General features: G+C 45.5%; 2 protein-coding genes across 2 annotated transcripts; one reads left to right on the top strand and one right to left on the bottom strand.

Moving 5' to 3' along the window:
- Window positions 1-2,197: 2,197 nt before the first annotated feature.
- On the top strand, window positions 2,198-6,457 carry PTS (6-pyruvoyltetrahydropterin synthase). The gene is made up of 6 exons (XM_015812576.1): window positions 2,198-2,290; window positions 3,195-3,274; window positions 4,321-4,343; window positions 4,730-4,786; window positions 5,244-5,314; window positions 5,836-6,457. Exons 1-6 carry the CDS (start codon window positions 2,217-2,219, stop codon window positions 5,975-5,977), a joined length of 447 nt encoding a protein of 148 aa, XP_015668062.1. The 5' UTR covers window positions 2,198-2,216; the 3' UTR covers window positions 5,978-6,457.
- Window positions 6,458-9,921: 3,464 nt separating this feature from the next.
- On the bottom strand, window positions 9,922-13,615 carry LOC114922340 (6-pyruvoyl tetrahydrobiopterin synthase-like). Its single transcript, XM_029283456.1, has 6 exons — window positions 13,551-13,615; window positions 12,861-12,934; window positions 12,606-12,628; window positions 11,282-11,338; window positions 10,263-10,333; window positions 9,922-10,045 (listed from the first exon to the last, which is right to left on the bottom strand). Exons 1-6 carry the CDS (start codon window positions 13,613-13,615, stop codon window positions 9,922-9,924), a joined length of 414 nt encoding a protein of 137 aa, XP_029139289.1.
- Between the last annotated feature and the right edge of the window lie 4,197 nt (window positions 13,616-17,812).

Raw genomic sequence — 17,812 nt, 5'->3', positions numbered from 1 at the left:
GGTGTCATAAATAAGCACCTTCTCCCTTACCTGCCCAAGCTTCTGAGATATACGAAAACAGCTTATTCTTTTAACCAGGACCAGGCTCAGGATATGCAATAGACAGTCCCACTCACAACTACCAATGGCAAAGGCAACAGAAGCAAGGCAAGACATTTCTCTAACCTAGAACTAAGGAGAAACTTCCTGACAGTTAGAACAATTAACCAGTGGAACAACCTGCCTCCAGAAGCAGTGAATGCTCTAACATTGGAAGTTTTAAAGAAGAGATTGGACCACCATTTGTCTGAAATGGTATAGGGTTTCCTGCCTGAGCGGGGGATTGGACTAAATGACCTCCAAGGTCCCTTCCAATTAATAATAACAATAACAACAACTATTATTATTATTATTATTATTATTATTATTATTATTATTATTATTATTATTATTATTATTATTATTATTATTATTATTATTATTATTTAAATCAAGGGTTGGGAAGTAGTTGCCAACCAGCACATGGGAAGCACAAGTGGTGATCATTCAGGTTGCTCAACAGCATCAAATCCTCTGATGAGAAACGGCCTTGAGGGCAGAATATAAATGAATCATAAAGGAACAATGAGGACCTCAGGAAGTTCTAAACATGTTCTGATTGATAATTAAGCTTGATTCCTGAGAACGCGGCTCAATTAAATGCAATTTGCCCTACAATTCTCTTCCTCCCCCAGCCACTGCATCCATCCAACGAGGGTTTAGAAACAAACACTCTTCTGTGCAGAAAATCTTCTCCGGTGCCAAGAGTGTTCTGGCACAGGCCAAGAATTCAGTCTTAAACTGATTAGCGCTTCAGAGGTTGAGATACTCTGGGAAGGAGGGCATTTCTTGGGCCAAGATCTTTCTGACCTTGTGAGAAGCTTGAGGAGGAGGCAATCGAAGGTCTCGGAAAGTCTGGATTAAGGAAGGTTGAGGACCATCTATGGCAGAGGTCTCCAACCTTGGCAACTTTACAATTGTGAACTTCAACTCCCAGAATTCCTCAGTCAGTATGGGAGTTGAAGTCCATAAGTTGCCAAGGTTAGAGACTCCGGGGCATATTTGAAGCTTTCCAATCAAGTGGGGCAGCTAGCAGCAGGATCCAGTTCCCAGGGCGAGTTTCCCAGTTCACCAGCAGATGAGAAGAGGGACGGGGTGGGGTCTTCAGGGTTCCTAAGGCCCTTGAGATGTTCAGTCTGGAGACTAGGGGGAGAGACCATGAGAATTCCAGACCCCGTGAAGGAGGTCAGGAATTGTTTTTCATGGCCGCATAAAATAGGAGCAGAACCAACTGGGGTAAATTGCAGCTGCCAAGTTTTCATTTAAGTGTAACAGAAGACTTCCTGATGGGAATATCCGTTCAACTATCCAGGGCAATATTTCTCCACCTTGGCAAGCTGACCATGTGTTGTCCTCAACTCCTAGAACTGGATCCTAGAATTCTGAACTCTGGGCGGCTCCCAATTGAAAATGAACACAGCACACAAAGCCCTATTAAAAACCCATTAATAACATTAAAAGAACAAAAAACGTGGCCCAGAGTCAGACTTCCCAGGGCAATTTCATCTTATCCCAGTGTTGTGTTTGCATTTACACTAATTTTGTGTTTGCATTTACACTAATTGACAGAGGAAGGAATCCCCAAGGGAGCAAAGAGGTGTCCAGCAGGAGGAAGGTGCGAGGGACAGTAAGGGGTCCAAAGCCTCCAGCTTGTAAACTGATTAAAGTCTAGTCAGTTCATGCCCTGCCTGTTAACTTGCCAGCGGGGCTTTGCAGGGAAGCTCACTTAGATGCCCTATTCAAAACCCCGGGCAGTATTTCACTTTTAAGGCCAGGGCGAGAGGGCATCCTTTGGCCGAATGCCTGGTAACGCCTGCCAGCTCGAGCTTGGCCAACGGTCCGGCCCCTTTGGCAGTGGGTCTCTGCCCAAAGTTGGAGAGGTCCTGCGGGTGGCCTAAAGGCTCGCTGCAACTCCCCAGGGACGGGGCAACCACGCCTGCTGCACGGCCACCTTTTGCAGCGGCTTCTCCCCCCCTCCCCCTCTCCCGGCTAGTGCCAGCGCCCGGGCACCCGCCGCCACGTGCTCGGCCCCGCCCTTTCCCAAGCCCGGGCAGAGGGGCGGGGCCGAGGCTCCGGGGCATCTCTCTCGCTCGCTCGCTCCCGCGCACGCGCGGTGGCACCCGAGCGGAGCCGTTGCCATGGCGCTGCTGCCCGCCCGCTGGGCCCGGGTCTCGCGCCGCGCGACCTTCAGCGCCTCCCACCGGCTGCACAGGTGACGGGGGGGCGGTGGCTGGGGGGCGGGCAGGAAGGAAGGGGTCCTGGGCGCGTGCAGAGCACCGGGCGCCTCCGGCCGGAGGAGAAAGGGCGCTCCCGCCGCCGCCTCTGGGGTGTGTATATGTGTGTGTGTGTGGGGGGGCGCAGATAGCAAAACGGGCACGGTGCCCCCCGAAGTGTGTGTGGGGGGCTGTTTTTAGGCATGTCTTTGAAGAATTAGGCGCCCCCCCAGGCAACTCAGCGCAGCCCTTTGAACCCTTTAAAGGCAGGAGCGGCGCTGCCCACCAGGCGCCGGACCCCCTACACCCCCCACCCTCCCAGACCCCCGCAGCCCCAACGGTAAGGGGGGAGGAGGCTGGAAGGGGCCGGGACGCAGTGCTACCCCTGTCCAGGTTTCTTTACAGAATCTGAAGGTTGGAAGGGGCCTTGGAGGTTATCTAGTGTATCCCCCTGCCGGGACAGGGTCCCTATGAGCATTCCAGGACAAGGGTTGGCCCACCTGGGGCTGGACCCCCCTCCCCACTCCCAGGAATGCCCCCCTCCAAGAGGCAGGCTGCCCCCCTGATTTGTAGCTCCCCCATTCAGGAGATCCCTCCTTCTCCTGCCTTAGGATCTCCTTGTGGCAGGGATCTGGTCCTGCCTCTGCGTAGCCAGCCCGGCTTCCTCTCCACCCTCCTGGCTTGCTTTGGGCCCCTCTGTTGGGCCTCTGGGTTGGGGGTTCCGGCTGATGAAGCCCAGCCGGTCTATTGGCGAAGACTGGCGGGCTGGCCAGGGATGCCAGGGAGGGTGTCCACCCTCTTTCAAGGTGCTTCAGGCAGTTGCACCCAACGCGACTCCTAGCGCTGCCTTTATTGTTAAGACGACAATTTTAAGAAGAATCTCCTCTTCTGCCTTCTCTGCAGCCAGTCGCTGAGCGATGAAGAAAACTGGAAGCTTTTTGGAAAATGTAACAACCCCAATGGCCACGGCCACAACTATAAAGGTGAGAAGGGATGGCTTCCGTCTCTGAAACCAGGAGAAGCCGAGAGGAGGAAGGGAACCTGATGCCCCATCATCCACAGCGATGAGCCTTTGGGATGAAAGCTCACCTGTCCAGGGACCTTCAACCTGTGAAAATTACACTCCTGGGACAGACTTGATGTGTGCATGAGTGTGTGCAATTATTCATTTTGCACACTTGCAGAAGCCACTATATAGCATAAATTGTTTTCAAAACACTGTCGGTTACGAACTGCATAGGGTTACGTACAAGCATTACCAATTAATTCCAAGTAAAAGTGTTACCTGAACAATTTTGTTACGTTGGCTAGCTAGTTGAATGACCACTGATTCAATGACCATTCGAAATTACCATAGTGGTAAAAAGGAGATATTCTGAAGAGAGAGAAGTTCCCTGATAGTGGGCTCCATCATGAGCCCAAAAGCTTGGAAGACTAAACCTTTGGTCCCAGTAACCAACTTAGACTGGGCCCTGTAGACTTACGACTGATCTTTGTAGTTGCAGACATTGCAACATCCTTGTGGTCGTATGATTGCAGTTTACGTGCTTAGCGAACAGTTTGCAATTAAGATGTTGCAGCGCCCTGCATTCACATGATTGTGATCTGCAACATTCAGTGCCAACTTCCGACAAGCAAAGTCAATGGGGAAGCCGGCATAGGTTGCAAATGTTGATCATGTAACCGCAGGATGATGTGTCTGTGTGGGATTCCACCTAACAGTGGCAAACAAGAGTGCTGCAACTGCTGCATAACTCGGCACAGTCATGGGACACACTAAAACTGTGTCACTTAGCTGTGGAGTTCCAGGTCCCAATTACCATCAGGAAGCAAGGACTTCCTGTATTCGTTTTCAGATTTGTATTAATGATGATGAAATATAATGGAAAGCAGGAAGCTTTCTTAAACTCCTGGCGGAAGTTATCCATGTGGTGTATTGTTAATATATTTATCTCCTTTGCTGATTATCTTAAGTGCAATCAACATCACAATCTGATCTTCCCTTCTTGCTCCTTTTCATTTCTTCTAGTGGAAGTAACTGTGCAAGGAGAGGTAAGTAAAATGTTTTCAGATTCTAAACATTTGTATTTTCTTTCTATTTTTCCCAATAAGTTTATTAAAGATTGTATTGTACAAGTAAAAGATATATGTTTATAGAATAAAGAAATACATTTTAATTTTTTTAATTAAAGTGCAGAATAAGAAAACAAATAGAAAACCAAATCAGCCCCTTTGCCTCCAGCAAGTATAATTAATATTAACAACTTAACATTAGCTTTTAAAATACAGCCAACAATCTCTTTATTTCATATCTCATTCCAGTTTCCATCTCTAGACACTTATCTTTCCTCTATTAAACAGCAAAAAGGTTTTAGAAATTACAACATAAATATTACAAATTATATCTATTATACCCACTCTTTGTATTTCCTTTCTAGATCAATCCTCTTACAGGGATGGTGATCAACCTTACGGATCTCAATGCCTACATGGAGGTAAAGAAGCTCTTTTCATCCCAGAGGTTGCCAGCAGAGATGAGCCATGGACTTCATAGGCCGTGACAAGGCAGTCTGGGATCCACTGTGGGACTCGAGGCACACCAGGAAGTGCTGAGTGCAGTTTTATAACTTTAGCTTCTTCCTACGTGTGGGTAGAGGATAAGAGGCAAGGGAATGCTGTAGCCTTCCAAGTGAAAGCAGGGGATAGACCATTTTCTTGTCTCCTAAGATCTCACTGGTGGGTGGAGAGGATGAATTTTTACCCCAAGTAGAAAACATTAAAGAGAAGACAACAGGTTTATTTCATTTCTTTACAAAAATGGCGGTGGAGCTCTTGACTGATGCCATTGAATATTTATCTGCCACTTAGCCGTGTGAGGCAGTCTCCCAACGAGTCTGATTAATTTCGGAGTGTCTTTTATGGGACTAAATGCCTAATATCTCTGCCTTATAGGAAGCCATAATGGAACCTCTTGATCACAAGAATCTGGATAAAGACGTCCCCTACTTTGCAGATGTTGTCAGGTAGGGTGACTCTCTATTCTGGGCCCTGTGCAGGCCTGTTTTCTAATCCTGAACCTGGAGAGTGCTTTTGAGTTTTTTTTTCTTACAGGACTCTGAATTGCCTAAATTATTCAGGGAAATTTAATGTTACAGCAGGAGGAAAAAACTTGTAAAGGATTGCTCTAATTTTTTTCCTGGAAGGACTGCCTGCTTGCTCAGGAGATTTGCCAGTGTCAAAGAGGTCTAGAAACTTGGTTTTTCAAAATCAGTGTTCTGGACTGTTGGAGGAATCAAGACTGACTGTGTTTCGTTCTACTGGTCCAGACAATCCCAACCTGATAGTCTTTAAGTACTTTTATGGCTGGAACTTAGAATTCCAGGCCAACACAAACAAGCAACCTCAACAACTGTCACTGTGCAGGAATCTGTGAAAGGAAACACCATAGCAGAAGCAGGTTTTCCCTCTGGTGCAGCCACAGAGCAGGAGATAAAAATATCACTAGCAAAGCAGCATAACTAATTCTCAGGTTTTTTCCCCCCAGTACTACTGAAAATGTTGCTGTGTTCATTTGGGACAATCTTCAGAAGTGCCTTCCTACTGGGACCCTTTATAAAGTCAAAGTATATGAAACTGAGAAGAACATTGTGGTTTACAAGGGAGAGGGAGCTGCTTCCAAGAAGTGAGATACTTGTGATTGTGCCGTCTGTGCCGTTAATTGTCAGAGAACAACTCAGTCAGTCAGTCAGTCAGTCTGTCAACCATCCATCCATCCACCAATGCATTATTGCACTTGTAAATGTAGATGCTGACCTCTTTGTTAAAGAATCATGTCAGTGAGTAGATATGAAGCAGATGTGTTATGCAACTTGGTGGTGTCAAACTTTCCTGCTGTGCAAGCATTTAGTTTGATCCAAGTAAGAAAGATAGCAATTCTTTGTTCATTACTGTTTGTTCCTGTTTCAAGAGAAAGTCACTGCTTTTTCCATGATGATAAGTGTAAATCCCAGGGCTTATTTGAATACAGTAGGGAGTTTTCCTGGTCCCAAACAGCTTATTTTCCTTTCCCGAACTACTGCAGTGAATTTACTGCATAATTAAGCCAATTGCTATAATTAAGCTCATTCCCGTACTCTTTTATGCAAGTTATGGTTGTTCAGTTGCTAAGTCGTGTCCGACTCTTTGTGACCCCAGGGACCACAGCATGCCCCCCTCCCCCCGCTCCACTGCTCCTGGAATTTGCCCAAATTCATGTTCATTGTGTCAATGACATTATCTACCCATTTCATGCTCTGTCGTCCCCTTCTCTTTTTGCCTTCCACCATCTTTCCCAACACCAGGGTCATGTTTTATGCAAGAATGTTAGCTAGAAAGCTCCAGCTCTGGGTTCTCCCACAAACTCAGTAAACATCCCTCAGCAAGTCTTTTCTCAGTTTCATCTTGGGCTGGTCTGCTTGTGTGGCAGTAATTTTACCGCATTTTTTAAAAGGACATTCTCAACTGCGTAGATATATCTCATGTGATTTTTTTTTTGGAAACAGTACAAAGATATCTGCCCTTGCCTTCTGGATGTTTTTTTATTTTTACTTCTAATTTAGCCAACAATCCTGGGATTTCCTGGCAGTCTCTCATCAATGTACTAGCCAGGTCTGATTAATTTGGGGAGGAAGGGGATGCAGTGAGTCACCGTCGACCTGACACGACCCACGTCTGAAGCCTCACGCAGCCTTACAGTATTATTGAATATGTAAACTCTGCCTACTTAAGTGTTGCATAAACATTATGGATGAAGGTGATTCCCACTGAGATTTAATTTCCTGTGGTCAGCTGTCATTAAATGCTGTATTTGCAACTGAATTTTGAATGGTTTTCTTATAAAGAAAGCAGGAGTAATAGCTGCAGGTGACAGTCTGGATTTTAGGTTAATCTTCCTCAACACCCTTCATTCCATTAGCCAATATGGCTGGGAGGATTATCATTATTGTGCATGTATTGCTCCATTGTGAAACATTCTGTTTTATGCGTTAAAACATTAACTTAGGACTTTTAGCCCCAAGTGCTGCTGTTATCATTGGGACCGTTTTGGCTTTTTCTTTCAACATCCTCTCTAGTTCCTCCTTCAGGCTGTGGTACTTCTCCAGCTTCTCATCCTCCTCCTTCCTTATGTTGCTGTCAGTTGGCACCACTACATCTATCACCACCGCTCTCTTCTGGCCCTTGTCTACTGCCATGATGTCAGAATCCAATTATATTTCATCTCTAGTTATCGACTATGGAAAACCCCATTTCTGCCCTCTCTGGGGAAGGGAGGTGAACAAAGGGGTTTTATGGCCCTCACTTCCTTCAGCACAACTTCAAAGGGACTGAATGTGGATACCACCAAAAGGACTAATCATAACAATGGGGCCATCAGCTTTCATCTACTCCTCTCTGAAGTCTCCCTTCCACCAGCAGTGAGGAAAAAGGGGGTGGAAATGTAACGGCTGGGATTGTTGCTGGAAGGATGGTGGGGTGGGGTGGGGCTGCTGGGGACCCCTTAAAACCTTGAACCGTAGGGCTTGGACTCCAGGTCCTGTCTAGAACACCTGCAACCATTTTCTCTTAATAAAGATGCCTGTTGGAAGAAATATTCCAAGAGTTCTGTCTTCTTAAGCTGCAAAGTGGGGTGGGTCCTTACACATAGTGTCTGGCTGGTTGGCCAGTCCCAGCCTGTCTGGCTGGATCTGGGAGTCCTACAAGACCCTAAATATTCTCCACAATACTCTGTGGGATCTCAATGTGAGACTTAGGAGAGTCTAAGCCAGGGGTGGGGAACCTTGGCTCTTTTAGGACTTGTGGACTTCAACTCCCAGAATTCCTGAGCCAGCATAGTCTAAGCTCATAGACTGCAAGTACCCGTGTCCTTGCTGCCACATCTTCCTCAAAAAGCATCACGGAGAATCATTCTCTCCTATTACACTTGGCAGCTATGGGGATTCTTTGAATGGTCAAGTCAGCATTGCATGCAGAAGTCCAGTCCTGCCCCTGTCATGGATGGCCTCAGACCAGTCTTGCGATAAACTGTGGTTGTCCTTCTGCCCAAGCTGCTTTTGTGGGGCTGAGGGAGTAATTTCCCTCACCAAGAGGATCTGGCCCAAGAAGATGAGTCATATTGCAAACTGGGAAATTATTAGAATGCTGTTTTATGAGAAGATGAGCAATTCGCTTTGTAAAATAATTTTATTGTGTATGCTTTACAAGGGAACCCCCCCCACACACACACTTCATTCCGTTTAGGCTGAGATGGAACAAAATCTCAATTAGCATGGTACAAAGAAGGAGCTGGTCAGCCCCCTAGCATTGGACAATGGTTATCAACATGAAATGAAGGCAGGACATGGGTGTGTATGTGTGAGCATGGCTGTTTGTGCATAATGGCAGAGCTATGTGGCTAAGCAATGCATTATGGGAGTGAATCTGCAGAGATCTGCATTAGGCCCAATAGTCCCCCCCCCTTCCTGCCTAGTCTAGAGAAAGGAAGGACTAGGACTGACATGATAGCAATATTCCAATATTTGAGGGGCTTCCACAAAGAATAGGGGTCATCTTATTTTCCAAAGCACCAGAAGGCAAGACAAGAAACAAAAGATGGAAACTAATCAAGGAGAGAAACAATTAAGGAGAAACTTCCTAACAGAGAGAACAATTAACCAGTGGAAAGACTTGGCTTTAGAAGTTGTGGGTGCTTCATCACTGGAGGTTTTTAAGAAGAGACTGGACAGTCACCTGTCTGAAATGGTATAGAATCTCCTGCTTGAGCAGGGGTTGGATTAGAAGACCTCCAAGGTCCCTTCTAGCTCTATTCTGATTGACATTGATTGACTGCCCAGCTCCTTTGGAATTCATAAACTTCATTGCCCTTTAAATGGTTGGTGTTCAGTTTTGTTTATTCAATAATCCTCAGCAAAAAAAATCTCTGGCCCATCAAGCTATTATGCTAATAATCCTGGCATTATAAGACTGCCCAATTAAATGTGCGGGACAGGCATCTTAAAAGAAGATTCATTTCAGAACCTTACAAAGATGAGGGACATTTCACTTCCCCTCGTCCCATCCTTTGTAGCCTGCTAGGTCCAAATGTTCCACACCCAGCCATCGAGCATGAGATCTATATGTACAGATGTGCCTTAGCAAAAGCAGCTATTGTAGTTCCTTGCAGCAGTTGAGTTCATCTTGGCAGGGTCTTAGGGTTGCCAGACTGTCAGACAGAAAAGTCTTAATCAGTCATTAACAGACACATAGAGATAAAAGCACATTTACACCCCATTCAAAACAGACAGTGAAAAAGCTGAGAAAGAAACAGACAAGGTCACATCATCTCCAGCAACTAACTCCTAGATAAGCGGAGATTAACTCCAGACAAACAGAAGGATACTGTAACTACCCAGGAGAAAACCAAACACCTACCAAAACTGGCAGGGTAATTTACTGTATATAAATGCAGCAAACCCCACACTCCCTTGCACTGATGATGCTACTTAGTCAGGTAATGAAACATCTGCAAGAAAGCTCAGAGAGCACCAACAGATTTAGAAACAGCCCTGGAAGGAATTCTCACCTGTGCTCCCCAACTTTCATTCGCGAGGGGTTTTTAGTTCCCCTTATAAACAACAAAGTTCCTGTCCGACTCGTAGATCTTCACTTTGTAGAGGCAACCTGAGGGAAGGATTTTTTCCATGCTGTTCCAGATGTACATGGCTAAATTCTCCGTCGAGCTGTGGAGGGGCAGAAGGATGGAGGAGAAAAGGGAGGTCAGAAGTTATTCCGGAGAAGCACTTTTAACTATCAGTTGCTCGATGTCCTTCCTGTTGGTTTTGGCTACTGTTTGGCCATAGAGATCAGCTCCGTCATTCCCCAAGATGGCACCCCGTGGATGCCAGTGGGTGGCCACCGCTCCATTTCCTGAGCCAGCTCATCTTCTCCAGCTCCTACCTTGTAACGTTGGCAAAGTAATCCACGTCCTCGTCCAGGTTCTTGTGATCAAGAGGCTCAGTGATGGCCATCTGAGGGACAGAAGCATAAACAGGTGACGTTTTGTTTTCCCCAAGATGGAAATGTTCTGTATTCTGAGGCATTAGGGACTGAAAAGAATGCACGTGAGGTAAAAATAAATATATTGGGCTACAACAGGTAGTCCTCAACCACAGTGGAGCCCAACATTTCTGTTGTTGAGACATTTGTTAAATGGGTTTTGCCCCATTTTATGACCTTCCTTGCCACAGGTGTTAAGTTGAATCCCTGCAGGTGATAAGTTAGTAACCTGGTTGTTCAGTGAATCTGGCTCCCCCATTGACTTTGCTTGTCAGAAGGTTGCTAAAGGGGATCACGTGACCTTGCGTCCGTCATAAATATGAACCAGTTGCCAAGCGTCTGAATTTTGTTCACCTGATCAAGGGGATGCTGCAAAAGTCGTAACTGTGAAAATTGGTCCTAAGTCACCTTTTTAGTGCTGATGTAACTTTGAACGGTCACTAAATGAACTTTTGTAAGTTGAGGACTATCTGTAGATGGGGACAGAAGAAAAACAGAACCCCGGCTGTCGGACTCATGTTTTGTCCATTGATTTCTGAAAAGCCAACTTTTTAAAAAAAACATGTTTTTCCCGGGAAATGAAGTGGATGCTCCTGCACCCAAGTGAATCGGGCCCCCTCCCCTCCTTTCCCCTCTTAGCAAACGCTTTCAACAGAAGCAGGCCGGCAGGTTTTATTCCAGCACAGAACCTTTTTAGTGTAGTGTTTAAAGCGCCAGGCAAGAAAGCGGGCGATCATGAGTTCAAGTCCTGCCTCAGCCATGAAAGCCAGCTGGCTGACTTTGGGGCCAGTCCCTCTCTTTCAGCCCAACCTACCTCACAGGGTTGTTATTGTGGGGAAAAAATAGGAGGAGGAAGGTTTATTGGATATGTTCGCCGACTTATTTGTAAAAATAATAAATGCGAGACACAAATAAAGTACCTCCATGTATTCATGTAGTTTGCAAATGTTCATGAGCATGCCGCTGATGGGGTTGATCTGCAGGGGAAATTTTTTTCCTTTTAACAGACAGAAAAAGATCCACGGGGAAACCGAAATGCACAACAGCCAACTCTACAGGAACCGCACCACATGCAGGAAGGGTAGCGTCTGTCAGAGGCTGCGAGCCGCCACACGGGGACTGCATCCCAGCCACGCAGCTGGCCCTGCCTTCCCCCTTTCCCAAAGACGTTTTTTTTTACCAGGCAACGGGACTTTCTTGTCCAGTTGCCTCTTGAAAAAGCATCTTTGGGATAACTATGACCTGGATGACTGAGAATCTCCATAGATGTCTAATTCTCCTTCGTTTTTATTCCCACTTTCCTTGTTCATCTTCAGCATGGTGGGGCCTATCAAGTCCTCACTTATATGAGGAAAAAAAGGTCCTTTCTCCCACTTGGGATAGCTTTTCTTTTTCCCCTAATGAAAAAGTAGAGGAACCGAACCTGTGGTGATGATGATGTAAGTGGGAAAAATAAGTGGAATAACTAGTTGGCTAACCAAAACCATAGAAACATTTGAGTTATTACAAAAGGCTTCTCAGGTCCAGAGAAGAGCAGTAAAAATGACGAGAGGGGCTGGAGGCTAAAACATACGAAGAATGGTTACAGGAATTGCGTGCGTCTAGTCTAGTGAAAAGAAGACTGCTCCAGTATTTGAGAGGCTCCTACAAAAACGGGGTCAAACTATTTTTCAAAGCACTGAAACACAAGAAACGGTGCTTGGAAACTAACCAAGGAGAAATTTCCTTAAAGGCGAGAGCAGTCAACGAATGGAATAGCTTGCCTTAAGTGGTGGTTGCTCCATCACCTGAAGGCTTTCAAAAAGAGGCTGGACAACCATTTGTCTGAAATGCTCGAGCAAGGGGTTGGACTAGAAGACCTCCAAGGTCCCTTCTAACTTTATTCTATGTTTTTTTCTATGCCACCCCAGGAGCATCCAGAAGAGAGGGCATGGCAGAATCCCCACAGGCTGCTGCCACGTATCCCTGGATGCCAGTTCTTAGAAAAAAATAATAATGAAAACTTTCTCGTTGCCCAGCATGGGGGGGGGGAGGGAGATTTCCGATGGCTAAAAAGCTGAAACTGGAAAATTGAATTAAGTGGTGAAAATTCTAATTTGAGACATATAAAGAGGCCAGACTTGGAAAAAGGGCTGAACTAAAAGAGACTGGAGCCAAACCGATGAAATGGAGCCTTGGCCAGCTGCTCCTCATTCTTAAGCCTTGAACTCCCAAAGGGTGGAGAAATATAAAAATGTTACTCACCTTCCCACGTATAGTGACCGTCACTGTGTGGCCCAGAAAGAAGAGAAAAGAAAGTACAGTTAAGTCATTAGCTGCAATCCTGCTTCTCTCCCTCAAGGTGGAAGCAAACGTTGAAGAAACAGACGGTAGCAAGAGATTAACCAAGGAATGGCCACTTTTCCAAGCCTGGCGGTCTGCCCCCCTCCCTGCCAGGGAAACAGATCCAGGGATTCATGCCCCCTCCCCAAAGCCCTGGTCCTCAACCACGCCCAGCACCTTGATAATTGTGTCCGTGGCTGTGATTGCATTTCCCAAAGGTGATCCTGTTTTCATCTTTGCTCAGATGTTTGCTGAAAGACAGTCGGGTGGAGGAGAAAAGAATAACCATGTTTCAGTAGAAAGAGAGAAGGTATTTTTGCAGGGAGGGATCTCATCCTAGCAGCTGATCCCAAAGCCAAGCCAGCATACCTTTAAGTACTGGAGAGCTTCAGTTTCTGGAAATATAATTGGCTGAATTATCTGAAATTCCACCACTTTCTGTCCACCCTGCCAGCCAATTATTTTTCCAAAAATATATTTCGCACAGATGTGCTGTAGCCTTCACAGGAAGTGGAGGAGAAAGGCAAGGGGAAGCATGGGTTGTAAAACCCTTTAGCTTTTATGTGGACCTCTTCTCTGAAGTTTGTGAAGGAGATATTTAAACATAAATGGTATAGGATCTCCTGCCACGGGCAAAGGGTTGGACTAGAAGACCTTACTGTTCTATGTTCTAATTAGTTGGACATCCTTGCCCTTTGATACAAGGTTGGTTGAGGTTTGCCTTTCATCCCTGCAGTGGCTCTTCACCCAGATCCAGCGTTGGCCAGTTCGGACTGTGGCTGAGCAACCAAGCCCAAAGTAGCCCTCCTACTATCTTCTCAAGGTTCAGATTCCCACACCCTGTGTGGGTCTCTTGGCAACCCTTACCTGTTCAGTTTGTGGGCGGCTGCAAAAGCTATAGTGCGGGATAGGAAAATTGTCTTGTCCTCCATATTCCTTTCAGGAGCCCAGCTCATAGGAGAAGCTCTGCCCAGGGACTGGTTAAATAACCCCACCAGCCCTCATGTGACCAAGATCTGAATGCAAAAAGAACCGGTCGAAGGAGTGTGATCCCTCCTTATGCCTTCCCCACATCCAGGAGTTAATTCAGCATATCTCCTCATCTCTGACCGCTAGGCGAGATACAATTCTTATCTTAAATTTGGGGATTAGCTAAGGGTCATCAAAGGCAAGATGAGTTTCGCTGAATTCCCCTCGCACACCAGGCTTGGTTCAGTGCGAAGCCTTTAAGATGCCCTGCTTGGCTAAACTTTAGGCTGAAAGGTTTGGAAAAGGAGACCGTGTTTGGGTTTCTGAATTAAGTCAAGGGCTTCCTTCTCAAATAGGATCACGTACCTTGGTGCTGTCGGAGTACTCTGGATGTGTTCTTGTGCACAGAGAAGACGTTTATTATGCTAGTAATACCAACAGATGAATATGAATGTTTTGATGGGACGTTAGATGAATTTTTTTTTATTATTCTTGACAGGTCTTCATTGCTTTGTATGGAGAGTTTATAAAATCAGCTTTACATTAGATCAGTATATCTGCATTTATGTTCTGTAGTGAGGAAAGGGTTAGGGTATGCAAAATTCTTAATAGTGTTTGCAGTTTCCTAGGCAACAAGAACATAGGAAAACCAACTGAGTGTTCCTTTTCAAACTTGGAGGGAGAAAAACTACTCTTTAATATTTCTCAATAGTTTGTCCATATCTCAGGCACCCAGTATCCGTAATCTCTCTGGAGAAAGCTTCATCTGGTGAAGAATGCCAGGTGCCACCAGCTGCAGGAAATGCATGGAGAAACTTAGTTAGTTCAAACAGTTCAATTAGATCTGAGCTAGTTTTGAGTTGGAAAAACCATTCTCCTTTAGTCTAAGAGTCTCTTGTGGTACTGTTAGCAAAATGGCCTAGAAAAAGTGACAGAGAGTATCCTTTAAATCTGAAAGCAATCAGCGATAACAGTAGCACTTAGACTTACTGTATATACCATCCATAATGCTTTACAGCACTCTCTGAATGGTTTATAGAGTCAGCATATTGCTCCCAACAATTTTACCAATCTCGGAAGGATGGAAGGCTGACTCAACCTGGAGCTGGTTGGGATTGAACTCCTGGCAGTGGGCCGAATTAGCCTGCAATACTGCATTCTAACCATTGGGCACACCACGGCTGGAAGAGAACTGGACCGGTCCTCCCATTGTGCAGTTTCCTCAAGCAACAGATTGGGGACACCAAGGTGTTGGAGATGGAAATAATACACCTTGAGGTTTCAGTTCTGCCTATGGTGACAGGTTGAGAGTCCCTTAGGTTGTCTTCTCCACAGGCATGGCAAAGTTCATTCTGTCTGTGCTGAAGCTCTGGATCATTGCTGGACAGACAAGAACATGTGGATAGTCTACAGCAGGCATGTCAAACTCGCAACGTCACATGATGTCGCGCGACGTATCACAACTTTTTCCCCATTGCCGGCAATAGGGTGGGTGCAGTTTCAGCGTGATGCATTTGGCCCATGGGCTGGCAGTTTGACAGCCTGGTCTACAAGGTCAAGCACAGCCTTGGTAGCTCGTTTTCGAGACCTCCCCAAACAGTCTCCCAAATATTTCTTTCTCCTTCGTCTTCCTCCTTCTCTCAATGTGATGCCTATTTGGTATTCATGGTGCACAAGATGTTTTCAAGTCCCAGTCATGCACCTCTTGGTTCCCAGCCTTGTGACCAACCTGAAAGCACAGCCACATGCCAGCTGTTTTCTTTACAAAGGACAATCTCAGCCACCACTTCTGTTGAAAAAAGTATGCTTGCTGCATTAAATGGGCATTTTTATGCTTATGGCATATTGATCACTTGGTGGAAAAATCAACTGTGTCATCAAAAAGGAGGGGAAAAGCCCCCCCTTCCTTGAAATTCATCTCCTTTTGATCAAGGTTGGCCTTGCGAAGATCTTTGGAGTCCTGGGAAAACACGAATCTCTCATCCAGAACACCTTTGGTTCGACAGGAGTGATAAGCCCCCATGCCCACAAGGGACAAACGGATGGAAAAACTGAAGGAATCAGCAGAGGGCCAAGTGAATTGCTGTAATCAAAGAAAAGGACATGTCCAGCTTTTTATCTGCGTGGGATCTCCTTCTGGACTTCATGCTGGAGACAAAAAAAATGCAATTATGACTTTGGGATTTGCTGATTAGATTGTTGTTACAGGGATGGCTAGTAGTCTATAGTAAGTATGCGAAAGTAAACAGTCAAGGTGATAATTTGACTACTTTTATTCTACTGCACTGAAAAGAGTTGGAAGTTAATGCTTTCTTTTCTCCTCCCCCCCTTCCCCCACACTTCTTTCCCTGTTTTTCCTGCCCTGTTTCCCTATATTTTCATTTTATTTCATAAATATATATTCATATATATAAAGTCCAATGCTGTTTCAGAATACTTGGGTGACTTATGAGAACAGTGATCATCAGCCGTTCTGGTGTGGTAGGGCTGCCTGGTCCTGGTTGGCGATATGCCAACGAGAGGGCTCACTGCTCAGAACAGGCTCTCCTTTGGGGCAGGACTGAAATATGAGCGGAGGATGGGTGGGCTTTAGGGGACACATCAAATCCAGCCTGGGAACCACCCCACAGCTTGGAGCACTTTAGGAGAAGGAAGCAAAATTGTGACCAGCCTTTTGGCCCCATCACCTCCCTGTTTTCTGTCTGGGTTGCAAGCCGGGAGCAGGCGGCTCTTGAACGTTTCAGGGAGGACCTCTTTGGGCTCAAAGGTGTCCCTGGAGGCCCATCAAGACCATCACGCTCACAACAACATGTTGATCTTTTGTGTGGTCATCAGTTGGGGAGTTCCTCACCATGTAGCAGTTTCTATCTTTTCCATCTCAGCCAGTTTTACGAGGAGAGGAATTCATAATGATAACAATGATAACCCTCATCAACATCATCAACTGGAGGACTGGAATTTGAGAAGAGTTCCAGGTGGGAGATGACCGATTTAAGCTTGTCGGGGAGCTCACCTTCACCTCTCTTTTCTCCACAAAGAAAAAACGGTCTTTAGAAAGTAGCCAAAGGAGACTGGGAAATAAATGACGCAGACATGTTTGCATTTTTAAAGAACATGTTGTACCAAGGAAGCTAGATATTAAAACAAGCAGAGACTAGAACTGGAAAGGGCAGTCTGTAGAATAATTGGAAATAATGATTCTGCAAATGGCCAGGATCCGACGACTGGTTCTTCTTTGGCCAGAGAACCAATAACCATTGATCTGTTCCAGGGACTTTGCAGAAGAATTTCATTTGGGTTATTTTTTTCCCTGCCCTTGTTACAATCTTGAACTTTATTTATTAATCACATTTATATGGCTGCCCATCACACAAATTGATTTAGAATACAAGAAATGTCATGAGTGCTGATAAGATTTAGGCGGCCAAGGATATGGTGGATTGTGGAGTATTGGACAGCAGGATGGTTAAAAACCTCTTTTTAAAACCTCTGCTCTCTCAAATGCGATGAAGCATTTTGGTTGCCCCTCATAAGTTCTTACTCAGCTGTGGGTATTCAGCTTTTCTTTTTTTAAAGTCCTATAGGTGAATACTTTTTTAAAAGTAGAATGCTTTGGGGTTTTTGAATTCTCATTGTTTAATTTTAAGTGTTTCTGTTTTATTTTTTTAAAATTTACTACAAAACTTCTTAGCTGGGAACACAATAACTTTCCATTCTTGTTTCAAGTTGGTCCTAACTGGGCCTCCAAAATCTGCCTATAAAAATCCCCCCCAGTAGAGACACTGGGTTGGGGTGGAACACGGACATCCAGGCGTCATCCAAAGACCCTCCCCATGTAGACATCAGATTAAAAAATAGAAAGGCGGATAGAGAGTTCTGTCTTGCCTACCAAGGAAAGTCAAATGCTTGGAAAAGCAGAAGAACCCGCTGTGCTAATGGAGAAAGAAGGACCTGCTGGGCAACCAGACTGGTCCCACGCCAAGTCCTGGAGAAACCCCTGGATGAAGATCTCCCAACCATCAGAGACAACAGTCCCCCTCAATTCCAAGCTGAAGTTAAAACTGAAGGCACCATTTGTCCAAATACTTGGAAACAGGACTAAAAACCCCATTGATTAAAGACTATATAGTGTTTACAGTCGGCGGCTTGGCGGCGGTGGC

The sequence above is a fragment of the Protobothrops mucrosquamatus genome, unplaced genomic scaffold (genome assembly GCF_001527695.2).
Source record: "Protobothrops mucrosquamatus isolate PMUCROS unplaced genomic scaffold, P.Mucros_1.0 scaffold97, whole genome shotgun sequence".
NCBI lineage: Eukaryota > Metazoa > Chordata > Lepidosauria > Squamata > Viperidae > Protobothrops > Protobothrops mucrosquamatus.
The sequence above is the reverse complement of the archived record's forward strand: the minus strand, read 5'-3'. Positions and strand labels throughout refer to the sequence as shown.

Coding starts and splice junctions, on each gene's coding strand:
- PTS (XM_015812576.1), top strand. CDS start 2,217: ATGGCGCTGCTGCCCGCCCGCTGGGCCCGGGTCTCGCGCCGCGCGACC. Junction 3,275..4,320: donor CCACGGCCACAACTATAAAG/GTGAGAAGGGAT, acceptor CATTTCTTCTAG/TGGAAGTAACTGTGCAAGGA. Junction 4,344..4,729: donor AAGTAACTGTGCAAGGAGAG/GTAAGTAAAATG, acceptor TTTCCTTTCTAG/ATCAATCCTCTTACAGGGAT.
- LOC114922340 (XM_029283456.1), bottom strand. CDS start 13,615: ATGGAGGACAAGACAATTTTCCTATCCCGCACTATAGCTTTTGCAGCC. Junction 11,339..12,605: donor CGGTCACTATACGTGGGAAG/GTGAGTAACATT, acceptor TTTCCCCTGCAG/ATCAACCCCATCAGCGGCAT. Junction 10,334..11,281: donor AACTACATGAATACATGGAG/GTACTTTATTTG, acceptor TCTGTCCCTCAG/ATGGCCATCACTGAGCCTCT.